The sequence below is a fragment of the Monodelphis domestica genome, chromosome 2 (genome assembly GCF_027887165.1).
Source record: "Monodelphis domestica isolate mMonDom1 chromosome 2, mMonDom1.pri, whole genome shotgun sequence".
Lineage (NCBI taxonomy): Eukaryota > Metazoa > Chordata > Mammalia > Didelphimorphia > Didelphidae > Monodelphis > Monodelphis domestica.
In genome coordinates this window covers 544,208,672-544,228,936 of record NC_077228.1, presented here as the reverse complement: position 1 = coordinate 544,228,936, position 20,265 = coordinate 544,208,672, and the positions used below count along the sequence as shown (strand labels likewise).

Genomic DNA, 20,265 nt, shown 5'->3' with positions numbered 1-20,265 from the left:
TCTGATTTCCTCCCTTGATTGCTTTTCTTCGTAGACTGTCATTGTCTTCATTCCTCTATTTCCTCATTTCCCTGTTGAATGAGTGCATTTCCATCCCCCAACACACCTTTCTCCCTGGATCATCTTTTTAAACCACCTCCATGTTGGGATCCTAGACTGGGAGCTCCAGGACAGCCCAGACTGTTTTGGCCCTTCCTTTGTCTCCTCGGGGCTTAGCAGTTCCTAGAACCTAGTTTATATTCAATCCACGTTTACTGGCTGGGCCCAGGCCCAGGTTCTACCACAGCCCTTGCATTCTGGCCTCTCTCCTGGAAGGCAAATGCCTGCTCTGGCCTCAGCCATGTCTCTCTCTTTCTGGCCCTCATTTCTCAGCAGTCAACAGTGACTCTGCTGGATCCTGAGCAGACGCAATCCTGAAGATCCCAGAGGCTTCCTTCTAGGCTCTCATCTTCCTAAACCGAGGTGGTGTGATCACCTGCTTCTCCAAGAACACAAAGATAGATGCCCAGAGACCAGGAGAGGACCTGGGGCTGATGATTTAGACAAAGCTGAGCCTCGGACTGCTTCCAAGGAGGGAAGCAGTCCTCCCTCCTCCTCATGGGCTGCAGGTCAATGGAGAGAAGGAAAACCAGGAAACCAGCTGCCTGGCTCCACTCTACATGGAGGCTCCCTGATCTAACTGGGTCCTCACCATGGCAAGGCAATCCTGTGACGTCTCCCTCATGGATTCCCTTTGCCACTCACCACAGAACCCTTCCAAAGATTCCCAGCTCTTCTTCGTGGCTTCCTCCCACCCCTGCCTCACCTTCTGAGCTGAGAACTTGGCCTCAGAGTTCACTGAACAAAAGCTGGACCTCTCTGCAGAACTCTCTTATCCTCCACAATTCACCCAACTCAGCTGCCTCCTTTTCCTTTTTGGTCTCAGGATCAGAGGAAAAGGTCCTTCCTCTCCTAGCCAAATAAAATCTCTTTCCATGGGCAAAGAATCCCATCCCATCCCTCATCTCACCTCCGTTTATTCCTTCCCCTTTTCCTCTAATTTTCAGTCTTTCCCTAATGACTCTTTTCTTATTGGAACCAATCAGCCATTTCTCTTTGATCCTCCAAACACTCTCCCTTGATCTCTACATGCCGTGAGATACTGTCCAATGTCTGTCCTCAGATTCTGGGCTAAACTGCTAGCGAAGGCCATTGGCGGTGAGCTGTGCCGATGCCTTTCCCTTGTTTTCTCCGCCATGCTTTCCCCCAGCATCCTCAGTCTGGCTCTCCTGAAGCCCCTTTAGAGCTCTCTGGGGCTCCTTCCCTCTCAGGCTTCACCCCAGCAGAGAAACATCTGCTCACCACGGCTCTCACACACCACTTTTCACCGCACTCACCTGGAGAGCAGCTCCTCAGGCCTTCCTGCTCCAGCCTCCACGGGGCTTCCCTTTGCTCCACGTAAGAGATCACGTCTCTGGGAACGGCAAGCCCTGGGCATCAGGAATCAGTTAGGGAAGAGGATGGAAAGAAACTTGTCATTGAGTTCTCTTTTGGGAGAGCCAAGGGAATCCAGGGACTCCATTTAGAGAGGGGTTCACGGGGTCCCCACATGAGTCTGCACTCACCCCTAAGTGTCTGCAATGCTAGGAACCCAGGACAGGAGGTGCCTGTTCCTCTGCCGTGAGCAGCAGCCAAATCCTCTGCCCCGCTCCTCACAGCCAATCCCTTCCAGCAGGAACTCCTAAGCCCAGGCTGGGGAAGACGGTTATTGTTCTGGATCAATCGGCTCCCGCCCCATCGCCCTACCTGCTCCTCACTCCCTGAACCTCCTACAACTCTGGGCCTCTTCTGCTGTGGAACTCAACCACTCCTCTTGTCCCCGACTCTGTTTCTCAGCCACTCAGTCAGACCTGACAGCGACAGAGGAAGGCAAGCAGTGACAGCAGGATGCTTACAAGGACTCCTGAAGAAGTTTCCAAAGCACTTATTTTTGGACAGAAGAAGGAGAACGAGATCATGAAGCCAATTTGGAATTAGAAAATTTGGCCCTGGTGCATTTTCTTTGTAGAAGGATGGCCTCATTCCATAGTTTTCCATTTTCACAGAATTAGAGGCAGCTAGAAGTGTAGTGGGCAGAGACCTGAGAGTCCAGAAGGCCTCAGCTTCAATCTGGCCACATAGCATTAGTATGTGTGTGCCTCAGAGCAAGTCACTTAATCTAATCTCTATTTCCTCAACTGTAAAATGGGTATAATCATGTGGGAAGATTAAAGTGAGGAAGAAGTGACATCATTTAAAGAAAAACCTTGGCAGAGTATCTGGCAGGCCTTTATAAATGTGTATTCCCTTCCTTCCCTTTCTCATCAGCTGCGCTGGGGGTTTAGGGCCACAGGAAGGAAGATGGAGGACAAACATGCTCTACTCTGGACACCCAGAGCTGTGAGCTACAAGTTTATGATCGTTAAGGAGAAAACTATTCCAAATAGTAGATCCGCCCTAGAGAGAGAGAGGTTGGAAGGAAAACCTGCCTGAGCAGTCTAGCAAGATGGGTTTGGGAGGTACAATTCCAGGCTGGGTAGAGGAGAGACAGAATCAGCTCTGAGATTACTTCCATGTCTGGGATTCTTCAACATGGATTCGATCTCGGACTTCAGGAGCACCAAAGGGAACCCCCTCAAGGTCCCATTACACAATGCAAAGTCCTTTATAGGAAAATTAGGCAGCAGAGGGGCCTGCCTCGTGGACTCGGCATACCAGCACTTTTCCTCATAACTGATAAATATTCCAAATTCTGCCAATTAATAAAGAAGACATTCCCTTGGATGGCAGACTGGGGCAGCAGGGAGGGGCTCCTTACCCACAGAGAGCAGGTTCCGCGCATTCTCCAGCATCACCTCCTTGTACAGCTCCTTCTGGGGAGGGGACAGGAGGCGCCACTCCCCCCGGGTGAAGTCCACAGCCACATCCTGGAACGTCACCACCTCCTAAACCATATGAAGTCAGAGGACAGAAGGCTGAAAGTCAAGTCAGGATTAATAATCCAACTCTCATCGGTTACAGGAGGAAACGGAAGCACACAGAAGGTCTGGCCCCAACCCTTTACGCATGTCAGAGTCAACCCTTGAAACCAGAGTCTCTCAGAGCCGGACCGAGTTTTGAGAAAACAGCTCTCGTTGGAATGCTGCTGAGGAGTGTCTAACTCTCGACAGTGTCTCCCTATGAAATCACGGAGAGAGTCTGAGCTCTATCTGGGACTTGTGTGGAGGAGAAGGGAGAGCAAAGGTCTTTCTTACCAGAACTTATAAGCGATACGTTCTCACCTCAAATCTGTGAAGAGTTCGTGAGAATCCTGCAAGTGTGGTGCACTCTGGAGGGAAGTTTTACGTGATGCCTCAAAAGAGAACAAAGTTCAAGAAAAGATGCGGTTTGTTTTTGGCATGACTGAAATCAAGTCTCATCTGGATGAACACAGGAGGAGGTTTCTAAAGAAATAGGGGTGATCTGGGATGGTTTTCAGTCAAGTGAAGGAGAATTGTCTGTTGTTACATTCAGGCTTTGAGGTTCTTGGTAGGATGAGTCACAGTGAGAGCCTTTTACTACATGATTGTTTCCATGTGTATGCAGCATCTAATTCTTATTTATATTTCATTACACAAAAATAAGAGTGGCTATGATGGAGAAGAGAGATCCTTCATTCAGTTTTTAAAAAGCATTATTTAATTAATTTAGGATTTTTTTAGTTTATTCATAAGAAAAAATGTTGCCACTTGTGAACTTTAGATTACTCCACCCTACTTAGTCTAACAAAAATCCAATGTTTACACCCCTACTTAAGGATTAAGTATCTAGGAGGATGGCCTATGACAGACATGTGCTAGCAAATGACAAATCAGAAACAACAGACAGACCCCTGGGCTGTCCTAAGACAAGCCTAAGATATCATTGGTACATGTGAGATGCAGGAAAGTGATGTAAAACCGTCTATATATTTTGCGTCACTACCTCTCTCTCTGGCTTTTTAATGGCAGAGAGGTGACTGGCGGCAGCTTGTTGAGCTTGTCGGCATCTTGTGTGGCAGCTGATATTTCCGGGTTTCGCGGTGAGTTTTCCTTGATACCATACTGGAGGAGGCCTAGTAACCTAGTTCGGTGAGGCTCTTCTCTGAGATCTCTCGGAGTTTAGGCTGAATTTTCTCTACTTTCCAAACAATATCCTCTTAGAGAAAGCCTCTAATCTTCAAGGACCTCGTGGCGGAGGATTTTGAACTCACCTGGCAAAGGCTGGGTGGGAGAAATCCTATGCCTTTCCCTCTCTCTTCTCCTTGATTTCTTCCCAAGAAATCCTATACTTTCCCTCTCCCTTCTCCTTGATTTCTTCCCTATATATTGATTAAACCGCCATATAATTCCAAACTTACTTGGGTATTTTATTTGGGATGTCCCCTGACGATCAAGAATCAAATTTAGATTAGGTCACAACCCTAAATTATCCTTACACACTTTCTTTATGAGAAAGAAAAGACTTAAACATACCCCTAGAACTCCAGAAACTTCAAAGAACTTGAGTCAAGATAATGGGTTAAGAGGGTTACTGATGGATATTATAAAGGTGAGTGTTCAGATTTGAAATACCCTTCTGCTCTGAAGGAGTCATCTCTATATCTAACCTTCTGCTGCTCTATGCAAAATGTGTGTTTGGCCACTGTGCCTGGAATGGTCTTGCATTTCACTTCCTTTATTCTATTCATTTATTTCTCAACAACTGAGGAATTTATTGCTATTTTTTATTTTCCCAAGAATTTAGGAATCTTTTTTTTTCTTTAGGATCTCTTGAGTCCATCTTTTTCATTGAATCATATTTATTCATTGTGTGTGTTCTCAACAAAGAAAGGCAGTCCTCTAATAACTTGATCTTGAATTGATTCTGTGACTCACAATCAACAGATGCTATTCCAAACCTCTTTTCTTCTCTAATTTCCCACATCTGGGGAAAAGGGAATCTTTTATTTCTCACCTGGTTCTACTTTTTTATGTCTTTTCTGACATTTCTCTACCATGCCCTTGATATGGGCACATTCTTTTCATCCCTCTTGTGTGTGTTGTCTCCCCTTGTGAGATAGTTAGAACCTTGAGACTAAAAGAATAGAAAACCTAGAATCTACCATGGCAAGCCTCTCCAAAGAACTGATTTTAAAGATAGGATGAACACAAACAATCGAATCACAGGTTACCCAGAAGAACATGGCTGGATAACACACTAATGAAATTAAATCAAAAAGAACTGGCTAAAACTTCAGAAAATAGAAAATGAAATTCCAGTGGAAAGAATTAAGGCTACCAACTCGAAGATAGGTAATGGTAACATCAAACAGCTTAATGCATAAAAAAGAAAAAAAAGTACAAGTCTTCAGGAGAAAGACCTTCTAATATAATGCAAAGGATATTGGAATGACACCACTCTATTCCAAATCCAGCAGAAATGTAAGAATGTGTTCCAGAAAGCATTGGAACTGAAGATGCAGACCAGGGTGGCCTATGCTATAAGAAGACTGAATTAATCTTGTATCATTTCTTTATTGATCCTATTTTCAATTAATTGCTTTTGTCCCATAATTGCCCGAGTCTTGGTTCTCTGTCCCTTGACTGGATTCACTATTCATTTGATCAGTAATAGGTTAAGTATAAAATCCAGTTCTTGTGCATTTAATCACTGTTCTATTTGTATTTCAAGATATTAGCTGACCTTGGAAGATTCAGGTGAGTCAAAAGGAGTCAGGTGTAGTATTCTTTCACCATCAAACAACCCCTCAAAGATGTTTATTTTCCTGTCTAAAGTCAGAGATTTGACTTTGCATTTGAACTCAAAGGCTGGCTGGCTGCTTTTTACTCCATTACCAGTCGATCATAGTGTTTCTATATCCTAGCTCTGAGACCAGTTTTTGCTAACCTCAATTCTTTATCATCTACTCTGTTCTCTGTTCTCTGTACAGCGCCCTCGACCAGATCCCCCAAAACCGCACCATTGAACAACTTGACGTCCCTCCTTCAATAGAGGAAGTCCAAAAAGCCATCAAACAAATGAGTGCAGGCAAGGCACCCAGTAAAGACGGGATCCCAACCGAGGTGGACAAGGCCTTAAATGGAAAGGTGCTCCAGGCATTCCACATAGTGCTGACCACCATATGGGAAGAGGAAGACATGCCCCCAGAACTCAGAGATGCCTCCATCGTAGCCCTATATAAGAACAAAGGCTCACGAGCAGCCTGTGACAACTACAGAGGCATCTCACTACTCTGCACTGCTGGAAAGATCCTCGCCCGTGTCATACTCAACAGACTCCTGTCATCTGTTTCAGAGCAGAACCTGCCTGAATCACAATGTGGCTTCCGACCAGATCGCAGCACCATCGACATGGTCTTCACAGTGAGGCAAATGCAGGAAAAATGCCTTGAGCAGAACCTGAGTCTCTACATTGTCTTCATAGACCTGACAAAGGCGTTCAACACAGTGAACAGGGCCGCATTGTGGGTGATCCTCAGCAAGCTCGGCTGCCCGGCAAAATTCGTCAAACTGATCCAGCTCTTTCATGTCGACATGACAAGCAATCATGAGGATCCGATGGCAGGACCGAATCACCAACCAGGAAGTCCTCGACAGAGCCAACTCCACCAGCATCGAAGTCCTGGTCCTCAAAACCCAGCTACGATGGTCTGGACACGTCATCCGCATGGACCCACAGCGAATACCAAGACAGGTATTCTATGGTGAACTGTCAGCTGGACTCAGGAAACAAGGCCGACTAAAGAAAAGATTCAAGGACCAGCTAAAGTCCAACTTGAAGTGGGCCGGCATGACACCAAAGCAACTAGAACTTGCTGCCTCTGACAGAAGCAACTGGCGAACCCACATTCACCAAGCCGCCGCCACCTTTGAAGATGAGCGACGTCGACGTCTTGTGAACCCCGACACCAGGCCACACCCACACCTCCCGTAACAACTGGCGTCCCAGGCCCCATGTGCCACAAACTGTGCGCCTCAGCCTCTGGACTCCAAAGCCACATGAGGGTACACCGTAGATGAAACTGCACAAAGACCATCGTCATTCTCGGTCACCGAGAGACTATATATATATATATATATATATACACACTCTGTTCTTTGTTCTGTGCTCCCCCAAACCTATAAAAGGGTGATAGATAGATAGATAGATATGACTTAAATTTAGGAAAGCCATCAACTTCTTTATTGACAGGCTATCTTGAAGAATTACCTCAGTTTACTTTTTTGTTAAATTTCACTCTCAACACCTGAAAAATGTGAGCCTAACAATCATGGCCAAAAAAGTAAATGTTCCCTAAAGAAGAGCACCCTGAAATATTTTTAGAAAGAAAACTTGAAATTTGCTTGTGGAAAACCCCAAACAGTACAAAGCAAGAGGAGTGAATAACGACAACTGTAGCCGAATGTCAACAGAAGGTAAGGAAGAGGCTTTTTTCTAAAACTTCACAAGGAGACAGGAATAAATGAAGAAACCCGGTAGAGTAACAGTGAAGCCAAAGGCAGAAGGTATCATGGGAAGAATCTTGTGATGATGACCCATCTACAGGTGAATACATCTTTTGTGGGTCTACAGTACAAAATTGGAGAAGAGGAGACAGACAACTGTAAAAAATAGACTCGAATACAGGACTACAATCCCCACAAGCCTTTGCTCCACTTCCCCAGAATGCCTTGTAATCTCACCTGGGCCGAGATCAAGAAGGTATTTAAGCTGATTCAAAGGCTTTTGAGCTCTTGGCTCTTGGTCTTCCGTTTGGGGCAGATGTGGCTTTTTTTCATGATGTAGGTGAGGTTGTGTCTAGGCCTCTCTATGGCCTGGACACGTGTCTCTTATCCTGTATTTTCTTTAATCCTTAATCTTCAATAAACCTCTAAAAAATATAATACTCCTTGCAGAGAGAAACTAATTTCTACCTGCCTCCGTCTCCCCATATTCCTAAATTTTAATCTTTACACAACAGGGGGATATACTCAGGTTATAGCAAGGACTAGAAATGTTCGATTCCATTCCATCTACATTCAGTGCCTTTTATGCACCAGGCCCTCTGCTAAGTCCTGGGGATCCCCCAAAAGGCAAAAGACAACTCTTGTCCTCAAAGAGCTTACAACTCAATGAGAGAAGACAACAGACCAAAAAAAAAAAAACCATCAAGGAAGGTCTGCATAGGAGAAATGGGAAATAACGAAAAGAATGAAGGCCCTCTAATTTAGTGGGGTTAGAGTTAGGGTTCTTGAAGCAGGTTTTTAATTAGGATTTAAGAGCAGTGGGGTTAGCGTTCTGAACTGGGAAAGAGGAAATATTCCAGGAATGGGATACAGTCATTGAAAATGCTTGAAACTGGAAGTAGCTAGGTCACGCAATGGACAGAGTATCAGATCTGGAGTCAGGAGGACCCGAGTTCAAATGTAACCTCAGACACTTCCTAGCTCTGTGACTCTGGGCAAGTCACTTAGCCCTAATTGCTTAGTTCTTCTTGTTCTTCTACCTTAGAATTAATACTAAGATGGAAGGTGCGGGTTGGAGCAGTAAGGTTGTTCAATGGATACCCGATTTCTGTATAACTGAAAATCTGTTACCCTAAAAAAGAACTACATTTCCTAGGAACCCACTAACTTCCTGTCATTGCGTACTTCCTGTAGACAGGGAATACATATTCCGTGGGTGGTCCTGCTCTCTCTTTGGCTTGATGACAACGAGCATGGTGGTGGTCATCGAGGGTTTGAACTGGCTGATCAGCCATGGGAATGTGGTTTTTATTTTGTTAACTTTTTATTCATTTATTTCGAACGGTCATTAATAAATCTCCTAAAATATAAGATTTTTATTATTTGAGATGAATTTTAAATTTTCCATTTCAAATCTGGCCTCAGACACTTCCTGGTTATGTGACCCTGGGCAAGTCACAGAACCCCCACTGCCTAGTCCTTACCACTCTTCTGCCTTGAAGCAATACTTAGAATCAATTATAAGATTGAACGTAAGGGATTTCTTAAAAACCCTGAAGTTGAAAGAATCCTGGCAGTGTCACTGGATTGAAGAGTACAACTTTGGGAATAAGGTATGAGAAGAATGTAAAGAAGGTCGTTGAATGGCTCACAGAACATTATGTATCTGATCCTGGAAACACTAAGGAGCCACTGGAGTCTATTAAGGAGGGGAGTGACACAATCAGAACTGGCCGAATGTAAAATGATTTGTAGTGGAGGCTCTTGAGTGGGGCAGACCCACCACCCACTGGCTGAACAGTCCAGGCAGGAAGTGCTTTGGGCCTCCACCATGATGATGGCAGAGACACAGAACAGAATGGGGCGTATTCAAGAGATGTTACAAAGGTGAAACTGACAGGTTTGGGCACCATATTGGATATGTGGGTGTAATAGTTCAAATTAAATCATGAGGCTGCTAGTAGCTTTAGTAGCTTTATTGCATCACTGTAGTGACAGTAAAGAGAGGGGAATGTGGGAAGGAGGTAGAGAATTGATTAGCTTACTACCCTATTCGCCATTTGATGGATTGAAGCACTGACAGGGGTTCCTTCAGGTTCCAAGCTCCAGCCAGAAGAGAGTGAGAGAGAGCCAGCAGTGCCTTGGTCTTGTCTTATGAGTAGTTTTCCCCACCCACTACCTCTCCCACATCACATCTCAGGAATCAATCACAGTTCCTTAATTTGCCTGGCATCTCCCAGGGGGGCAGTGCCTGTGGAATCAGTTTCCCATCTCATTGGTTTCAACTTCCTTTCTCTGAGGGTTACTCTATACCTGCACATCTCAGACCTCAAACAAAGCAACATAACGGGGAGGGAAATTCCCTTCCCACTGTGGGATAAGAGACAATGAGGAGTCAAAGATGACTCCTATGGTTTTGAGTCTGAGGAACTAGGAGGGTACAGTAAGAGAGAGGGTAGGGACTGATTCTAGCTTGTGAGGATAATTTTATAATTAACTGTTAAATTTAAATTATATCTCTAATAATGAAAATATTATATTTTATGATGTATATTATTAAGGATCATTAAAAGTCAAGGAATAAAGATATAAAATAAAAACCACATGCCCATGGCTGATTAGCCCATTCAAAATCCCCGCACTTAGCTTACCACTATACTTGCTGAGTCATTGCAATAGAAGAGGAGAGAGAGTGGGAGGTGTTACTGCCAGTTAAATACCAATTGTGATCTCACCAACATGGAGACTCAGGTGAGATTATAGGGAATTCTGGGAAATACCATGTACTTCTGGGGATTGAAGTCTAGGGTTCAAAATCTCCATTTTTACAAGGTGAGAGATAACAAGTTCCGTTTTGGACACATTGAGTTTAAGATGTCCACAGGTCACCTAGTTTGAAATATCTGTATGGAAATTAGAGATGCAAGACTGGACGTAGGTAAAGAAACTGGGGCAGAAAACATAGATTTAAGACTCATCAGCAGGTATGGTGAGATCCCCAAGTAAAGAAATCTAGAAGGAGAAGAGAAAAGAACAAAAGTCAGTACCCTGAGGGACACTCTTACCCTCCCATTACAAGGTGTGATCTGGAGGAGGATCCAGCAAAGACATTGTGAGATTTAAAACGGTTGAGGTCTTAAACTGTAGTGATTAAAATAGGAAGATATAAATTGTGATAGATATAAGAGAGGGTGAGTAAATTTGACCACAGAAATATGTTTCACTACAGTGTCTTGGGTTTTAAAATCAAATATAAGGTGGTCGCCAGGGAAATATTCCCAATTATTCAAATACCCAAGTCAATTGGGTTTTATAGAGATTTTAATTAACAATACGATGAGTAATCAAAGAAAGAGAAAGAGAGAGTAAGAAAGGAATTAAGTATGAAGGGCCTCAAGCCAATATGGCCTAGACCTGAGTCTTAAAAGAGAATCAGTCAGTTTTTTAACACTCACCACAAGGTCTGACTAAACAAGGATTCTAGTGACACCAGGCCAGCATCCTTCCTCAAAGGGTCTTCCAGCCAGAGATTGTTTCAAAGGGCCTCTCTCAAGAGCCTCCAGAGCTCCTACCCCAGAGGGACAGAGCCCCTCAGAGGAGCTCCTCAAGGAGCTCTCCTTCAGAATAAGAGTCAGAAATCGAGCCTTCTTGAATGAGATCCAAGCTCTTATTTTTAAGGGCAAAAATTTCCTCTGTCACCTCCCCTAAGTCCTTACATCTACCAATCACTGTAGATGTTTCTAAAGGACCGCCCATTTTGAATTCACAGCTGAGTAGTTTTAATCTCTTTAGTAAGTCAGAAAAAAATGCTGCTGTGTCGACAAATTTCATTAAGAAAAAACCTCTGAATAAGTTATCACCCTTTTAGGTTTAAGTAGTTTACAAGTTGCCCCACCTTTATAGGTACTTAGTATCCCATTGTATCAATTCTAAAACAGTCATGACTCAAAGAACTTCCTGTCCCTTCCATAAGCACGGATCAAAGTACTTTCATTGTTTAGCAAGCTGTTTTCTGTCCTAAAGCAGTCTTAAGTAGGGTGGAGCAGGGACACTCCCATAGCTAGGAGCTCCCACACTCAAGTAGAGTTCTCACCATCTGCTAGGGAATTTTTTTAAGTAGAAGATTCCCCAATGGGGGAAACCCCTAACATTCATAAGTCTGAGAAATTTTGAGGTTTACAATCCCCCCTGATAATCATGGGAGACTAGTCTCCCCATTGATCAATTAACATAATCAATTTTGTAATTCAAAATGCACTTCTAACTATAGATATACACGATATTCAATTTCCTAAGAGAAATTAGAATAGTGAGAGAGGAAATAGAAAAGAAAACAAAACAAAACCAATGTTTTGCTAGGCGCATTGACAGAAAGCCAAATTAGGGGCAATCCCTTTTGGCATGAATGTGTACATTTACAATAAATGTTCAATCAAAGTTCAGTTCAATCAATCATATACAAAGTTCATTCTTGATCTTCTTGATGAAGTGTAAGTTTTCAGGCATCTTTCTGCAACAGTTCATTCTCTGGATATAAAAGTTTCAAGCTTCTTTCTTGAAGATCTTTTCTCAAACAAAATTTTTATAAAAGTACAATCTTAAACAAAAAATCAAAATTCTTGGATTTTTATAAAAATACAATCTCAAGCAAAAAATTCAAAATTCAAAAATTCTTAGATTTTAAATTAAAATACAATCCCCCCTGAAGTAGGTGTAAAAAACATTCAGTGCAATGCAATGTTGAGTTATGGGGGTGTATGAGTCAATTATCAAAAGAAGAGAAAAATAATCAAAAACATAAGGAAAAATTCAAAATAGGCCCTTGTATAGGTCCAATATAAAGTAATTTCTATCCCACAAATCTGTAGGACAGAATGCAGTAATATGTCATTTAGCCATTTGCAGCCAAGACTACAGGAAGTTGCCATAATATAAGAAGAAAAGAATTAGAATTCTATTTTGATAGGGAAGCGTCATTCCCTCGTCTGATTATTTTTTTTTGTCATTCTCAGGAATATAGGGAGCCAGCATGATAGTCAAACTTTGTACTTGTATGAGTACTTCGTAAAGAGTGTAGATACAAGGAAGTCCTATGACTTGACATATGTCAAGCGTCACAACCTCGAGTCTTACATTAGTATTTCCTGTGTGCTCTTTTTGGCACTATTCAGGTTTAGTCTGTGCTCCTTGTTTTTTATCCCTTTTCCTGGAATCAGACACAAACATTAATCACAGTCCTATAATATTTTATCAATAAATGGCAGGTTCCCATAGTTTAAAGCTTTTAGGCATATATTGATATTATAGCAAGAGTATATATATTAACTTGTATTACTGCAGGGAAAAATAATATTAATATTAATTATGTGTACCTTCAGTACAAAAAATGAGAAAAAAAATCAAATATTCTGATCAAAAAATAAAAGAAAAGAAATAAGAAAAAATAAGAAAAAATCAGTAATTCAATATATTCTTGAAAAAAAAACAGCATCCATTTGTCTATGGATTATTATCTCCAATTCTTATGATAAGATAGAGTCACAATTCATATGATAGGATAGAGTCAATCAGTCTCAGCAGAAGATGCTTTCTTCACATGTGAGCAGTGAATCCAAGAGTCTCTTTCTCCAATCTTTATAGATGTTGGAGTAGTTAATAATATTTGGAATGGTCCTTCCCATGAAGGTTGAGTTGCTCCAGTTCGCTTGAAATTCTTGATATAAACTTTATCTCCTGGGTTCAGGTCATGCAGAGAAAAGTCTAATGGTCCGGCTTGTACTGCAGCTCCAGATTCAAGAAGTTCACGTAGTTTGTGCTGTAACTCCTATATATAGGAAGCAATAGTAATATCTCCCCCTAATAGTGAAGTATATGCCGGGGAGAAAGGCTTAGCCTGTATAGGCAGATGTCCAAAAAGCATCTCAAATGGTGAAATATGTAAGTCTCCTCTAGGCCTGCTTCTAAGATAAAATAAGGCCAGAGGGAGAATTTCAGGCCATTTTAAATGGGTCTCGGTGCATAATTTTCCAATCATCATTTAAGTTCTTTGTTCATTCTTTTCTACTATTTGGAGTGGAGAAAAAAAAACTGAAAAAGGTCATTTAATATCAACAAAATCAATACAATCTAAGAAGAATCATCTTCATTATATTGGGAAGTTTCTTGGGCACCCTCCTGAAGGGCACCTCTCTGAGGTTCATTAGCACCTCGAGCATGTTTTGGACGAGCGCCATTTCTCATATATTGTTGTTGAGTATTATCATTTTCTTCATTTGGAGCATTGTCATTATTTTCCCAATTCCTATTTCTATAATTCTGGTTTCTAAAGTTCTTATTTCTATGTTCATTATAGTTATTTCCATAATCATCATTATAATTTCTAGAATTTCTAAAATTCTGGTTTCTATGAACATTATCATCATTATAGTTGTTCTGGTTTCTATGACCATTATCATCATTTCTATAGTTATTTCTAAAGCTATTATTAAACTGTGTATTCCTTCCAATCATCTTAAGAAAGGTTCTACATTCCATCATTTTGTGGCCCTTCTTCTCACAGAAGTGGCAAGTTATTGATTTATTTGTGAATTCCCGCAAAGGAGCTATAGTCTCTCCCTTATTTTTCAATTGTCTCTTTAACATTTCAATTTCTTTCTTTAAATCTTCAGTTGATGTATCGTCTTCCTCAGGTCTTTTTACACGACCTTTATAAACATAGGTTGCTACTCTCCTTAGTTCATCGAGGTCCATAGAGTCCCAATTAGGACAGCTAGTTCTAAAGTACTCTTTTACCACTGAACAACAATTCTTAACAAATTGCCTACGTATTTGTCTAATGTCTCTTTCTCTGGATAAATCAAGGTCCATATATGTATTCCCTACATCAATAAGTCTGTCCATAAACTGGGAGGGTTTTTCATCAATATGTTGTCGGGTTTTTTCAAATTTTGGCCATTTTTCAGGTCTATCAGAGGAAGCTCTCATGGCTGTCAATAATGCTTCTCTGGCCTGGTTTAGTTTTGTGTAATCTAGTTCAACATTGGGGTTCCAATGTGGATCTTCAGTTGGCCAATAATGTCCTCTTTTACCTCATTTTTGATTAGCCAGAGAGACGATTTTATTTTTTTCTCTCTTTGTTAATAATTCTTCTAATATATTCTCAACATCCAACCAAGTGGGGTCAAAAGTTCTGAATATGTTCTCTAATTTTTTTATAATTATTATTGGTTCATCCTCAAATGATGGCATATCTTCCTTCAATTTTTTTAAATCCTCAGGGGTAAAAGGTGTATGATGTCTTACAGATATCAAGTTTCCATTTTTATTAAAAGTGGGTACTTCCCTTAAAGGAAATAAATTTTCTAAATTATTTGTTACTCCTGTTTCTAGACTTCTTGCTCCATTTTCAATTGGGTAAATCTGAGACATAGAAGAGTTGGGCACATTAAAAGGAAGGGTTTGTTGTTGTCCCATTGTGCCAGAAAATTCAGAGGTAGGATGTGAATTTAGGTTGGAATGTGAACTTAAAGTAGATTGTGTAGGATGAGAAGGAGGAGCCAAGGAAGAAGTGTGAAAGGATACAGAGGTGTTTGGATTGGAGGAATCAGTAAGGTGTGAAGTAGAGGGATTAAGATCAGAAGTACCGGTAGGGTGTGAATTTAGAGTGGATTGTGTTGGGTCGGAAGCGTGGGTGGGGTGTGAATTCAGAGTTGATTGATTAGAGTTAGAGTTTTCTGAGGCCAAGGGGACAGGGGGCAATGCACCATTGCTAGATCATTTTGATTGGGCCCTGATTCAAGGACCTGTTATAGATTTATTTTTCTTTTCACTTGGAATTTTTACACATAAGACTTTGATAGTCTATATTTTCATCCAGAAATTGTTTTCTTTTCCTTTGGATTTTTCTGATTTTTTTGTTAATTTCTCTTACCAATTGATTCATATACCTCAGCCATGCATCCCTAAGTGATCCTTAATGGGGGGGAATGTAAAAAATATTATTATTTTACATTTCAAAGTTTAAATTCCTTTTGAGAAGAATTTTAGGTAAAGAAGATGCTACTTCTCTGAATCCAGAACTGAACTTGGAGAGGTCACCATGAAGAAGCCTCCAGACCACAAGTTGCACAAAAATTGAACTTTGGGTGTGGTTGATTGAACATTTATTTGTATGTATACTTTCATGCCAAAGGGGACTGCCCCCTAACTGGCTTTTTGTCAATGCGTTCAGCAATTATTGGTTTTGTTTTGTTTTTTTTTCTTATCCTCAAATTATTGTAATCTTTAAATTGATTGTGTTTTTATGATCCTTTGGGGAAGGACTTCTTCCCAGAGGATCAAACAGGGGGAATGTAAAATTGAGATTTGAACTCTGGACTACAATCCCCACAATTCCTTGCTCCACTTCCCCAAAATGCTTTGTAATCTCACGGAAATTCTCAGGTGGGCTGAGATTGAAAGGGGATTTAACCTGATTTGCAAGGGCTTTTGCTCTCTTTTGGACTTCCATTTGGAGCAGAGGCATCTCTTCCATGATGTGAGGTTATCTTTTCTAGGCCTCTGGCCTAGGCACGTGTTTTTTCTTATTCTGTATTTTCTTTTAATCCTTAACTTTTAATAAACCTCATAAAATATAATACTCCTTGCAGAGAGAAACTAATTTCTACCTGCCTCAGTCTCCCACTAAATTTTAATCTTAACAACATAGAAGCAGAGTTCAGAGAGAAAGGAGGTAAACCAGGAAAGACTGGTGCCCTAACACCCTAAAGAGAAGAGAGCATCAAGGAAAAGAGATTGGCCAAAAACATTGTTGGAAGAGAACTTCCCTCTCCATTAATGTTGCTTTGTTTTATGTCACCTCTCAGTGACCTAAAGGTCAAAGACCATGCAGATGTGCAGATATAGAAAGGAAGATAGTGAACCCAAGAACCAATGAGACAAGAAGCTGATTCCACAGGCATTGCTCCCCCTGGGCAGCCCAGGCAAATTAAGAAACTATGGTTGGTTCCTGAGATAGAAAATTGCTTATGAGGGGACACTCAGCATGAAGTAGGAGGTCTTCTGGCTGGAGCTTGGATCCTGAAGGAACTCTTATCAGGGCTCGGCTTCAATCCATCATGGCAGCCAAGAGAGTGGTAAACTAAGCAACTCTCTACCTCTCTCCTACCTTTCCCTCTTTTTACTATTAATACTTAATGTAATAAAGTTATTAAAGCTACTAGCAGCCTCATAATTTAATTTTATCTATTACAGCATTAAAGGATGCAGAGAGGATTGAGAGAAGGACTGAGAGGGTGGTCTCCTTCATCTCAAAAAGAGAAATACAATGGAAAAGTGTTCTAAATATCTTATAATCAGAGAGATGCACATCAAAACAACTCTGAGGTATGTAAAAATGGAGACTTGAATCCAGGACTTCAATCCCCAGAAGTCCTTGCTCCACTTTCCCAGAATGCTTTGTAATCTCACTGAATTCTCACCTGGGCCGAGAGCAAAATTTTATTTAAAGGGGTCTCAGCCTAGGGCGGGGTCTCTTCTCTTTCCTGTTGCTGCTTCCAAGCAGACGTGTCTCTTTTCATAAGGTAGGTGAGGTTGTCTAGGCCTCTCTGGGCTTCTTACTTGTATTTTCTTAAATTCTCAGCCTTTAATAAAACTCTAAAAATATAATACTCCTTGCAGAGAGAAACTAATTTCTACCTGTCTCAGTTTCCTAATTTTTATTCTTTACAGGTATCAATTTACAGGTATTTAATTTACAGGTATCAATTTACAGGTATTTAATCTTTACAGGTAGCAAATTGGCTAACATGACGGCAAGAAAAAGTAATGAATGCTGGAGGGGATGTGGCAAAGTCAGGACATTATTGCATTGCTGGTGGAGTTGTGAATTGATCCAACCATTCCGGAGGGCAATTTGGAACTCTGCCCAAAGGGCAATAAAGGACTGTCTGCCCTTTGACCCAGCCATAGCACTGCTGGGTTTGTATCCCAAAGAGATAATAAGGAAAAAGACTTGTACAAGAATATTCGTAGCTGCGCTCTTTGTGGTGGCAAAAAATTGGAAAATGAGTGGGTGCCCTTCAATTGGGGAATGGCTGAACACATTGTGGTATATGTTGGTGATGGAATACTATTGTGCTGTTTCATTCAGGCTTTGACCCTGGATGATTTTTATGGAGGAAAAATCCAGACTACAAAGAAAATAGCAGAAGAGGACATACAAATGAATGCATCCAAACCTTCCAAAAAATAATGAAAATTGGCCACAAGCTCTTGAAGAATTTAAATCAGAGGTTATCAAAAAGAATGAAGGATTCTGGCAAGAAAAGTGGGAAATAGTACAACAAGAAAATAACAGTCTAAAGGACAAGAACTCCCAGTTGGAGAACTAGCTGGAAACAATGAAAAGCAGGATAGACCAAACCAAAAAGGGAAATCAAAAGATCATAGTGTAAAACCAGTCCTTAAAGAGCAGAATTAGGCAACTGGAAGCCAATAATCTTGCAAAACAGCGAGAATTAATAAAGCAAAGTCAAAAGACTGACAAAATAGAATAAAACATAAAATATCTCACTGACAAGATGACAAATGAGGAAAACCAGTCTTGAAGAGCCGATTTGGGAATCACTGGTCTACTTGAAAACCCAGAAATAAACAGAAATCTTGACATCAAACTACAAGAAATTATTTAAGAAAACTGCCCTCATGTTCTTGAACAAGGGGGCAAAATAGACATTTCAAGAGTTCATAGAACAACACCCTCTATACCAAATCCTCAAAAGACAACCCCCAGGAATGTAAATGTAAATGTAATGTAAATGTAAATGCCAAATTCAAGAGCTTCCAAGCTAACGAGAAAATCTTAGAGATTTTAGATCTTAGAGAATCTTAGAGAAAATCTTAGAGATTAGGAGAAAAGCTAAGGAGATATCAAGGAGCACCAATCAGGATCACACAAGGTCTGGCAGCTGCCACACTAAAGGACTGCAAAGCTTCTAATATGATATTCAAAAAGGCAAGAGAATTGAGTCTTCAACCAAAGATCACCTACCCCATCAAAACTATATACTTCCATGGGAAAGTATGGTCATTCAACAAAATAGAAGATTTCAAAGTTTGTCAAGAAAAAAAAAACAGAACTAAGGGGAAAGTTCGATATTCAAACACAAAAATGAAGAGAAACATGACAAGATAAATAATAATGAGAGGGGAAAGGGGGAAAATTTTTTTAAACTTTCTTCTTTAAGAACTTCAATATGCTCAAATTATTTATATTAATACATGGAAAATGTTATTTATAATTCTCAAAAATTATATTCACTATTATAGTAATTAGAAGAATCATTCACAGGTAGAGATTGTGATAATAAGTGATATAAGATGATATGCAAAAAAATTAAAAGGGAGGGGGGAATAGAAGATGGCACCAACAGAAACTTGAAGAAATACAATAAATAGGATAATCTATATCACACAAAGAGGCACATGGGAAGGGGAGGGGAAGAATACTATTATAAGAAGGAGAGGAAGAGAGTGCTAATAGGTAATACTTAAACCTTACTCTCAGTGAAATCAATTATGGGAGGGAAGAGCATCTAGATCCATTAGGGTGTTGAATTATATCTTACCCTACAGGGAAAGTGAGAAGGGAAAACGAAGGTGGGTAGGGGAGTGGGAGTACAAAAAGGGAGGGAAAGAGAGGGGGGAGAGAATTTAACAGACACTAAAAAAAAATAGGGAACAAAAAGAGAGGGGGAAGAAAGGGACGCATAATAAAGGTGGGGATTAGTGGGACTGATTAAAAGCAAACCACTGGTTTAAAATGATATAGCAAAAGAATAAAGGGCAGAAATAGAAGAGTATATCAAAAACACAAGTGGCAATTATAACTTTGAAGGTGAATGGGATGAACTCACCCATAAAACAAAATCAAACAGCAGAGTGGATTAGAAACCAAAATCCTACCATATATAGTCGACAAGAAACACACATGAGATGGGTACACACTCACAGGGTTAGAATTAAAGGTTGGAGCAAAATCTATTGGGCCTCAAATGAGAAAAAGAAGGTAAGAGTTACAATCATGATATCAGACAAAGCCAAAGTAAAAAATAGATCTGCTTAAAAGAGATAGGGAAGGTAATTACATCCTGATAAAAGACAGTAGAGACAATGAGGAAATATCAGGAATCAACATGTGTGCACCAAATGGCATAGCATCCAAATTTCTAAAAAAGAAACTAGTAGAGTTGAAGGAGGAAATAAGATGTTAAAACTATACTAGTGGGAGACCTTAACTTTCCTCTATCAAATATAAATAAATCAAACTAAAAAATAAATAAGAAAGAGGTAAGAGATGTGAATGAAATCTTGGAAAAAATTAGAGTTAACAAGTATATGGAGAAAAATAAATAGGAACAAAAAAGGAATACATCTTCTTTTTAACATCACATGGTACGTTCACAAAGACTGACCATGTACTAGGGCATAAAAACATGGCAACCAAGTGCAAAAAAGCAGAAATAATAAATGCAACCTTTTCAGATCATAATGCAATAAAAATAATAATTAGTAAGGGTACACACAGAGCCAATTCAAAAATTAATTGGAAATTCAATAATGATTCTCCAAAATTGGTCAGTTAAAGGACAAATCATAGAAACAATAATTTCATTGAAGAAAATTATAATGATAAGACATCCTTTCAAAATCTATGGGACTCAACCACCACAGTACTCGGGGAAATGTATATCCTTGAGTTCATATATTACCAAATTAGGGA

At 40.4% G+C, this 20,265-nt stretch overlaps 1 protein-coding gene across 26 annotated transcripts in view; it reads right to left on the bottom strand.

Moving 5' to 3' along the window:
• Positions 1 to 20,265, bottom strand: part of LOC100026020 (zinc finger protein OZF-like) — a 515,718-nt gene that overhangs the window by 10,509 nt on the left and 484,944 nt on the right. For 11 of the 26 annotated variants that reach the window (XM_056814495.1, XM_056814486.1, XM_056814490.1 and 8 more), the window contains one exon: positions 1,377 to 1,469. In XM_056814495.1, the coding sequence (XP_056670473.1) occupies positions 1,377 to 1,469 (93 nt within the window). Of the gene's footprint in view, positions 1 to 65; positions 1,890 to 2,836; positions 4,795 to 20,265 lie in introns of those variants that run through there. The other 15 variants (XM_056814482.1, XM_056814483.1, XM_056814507.1 and 12 more) reach the window with 8 other exon arrangements.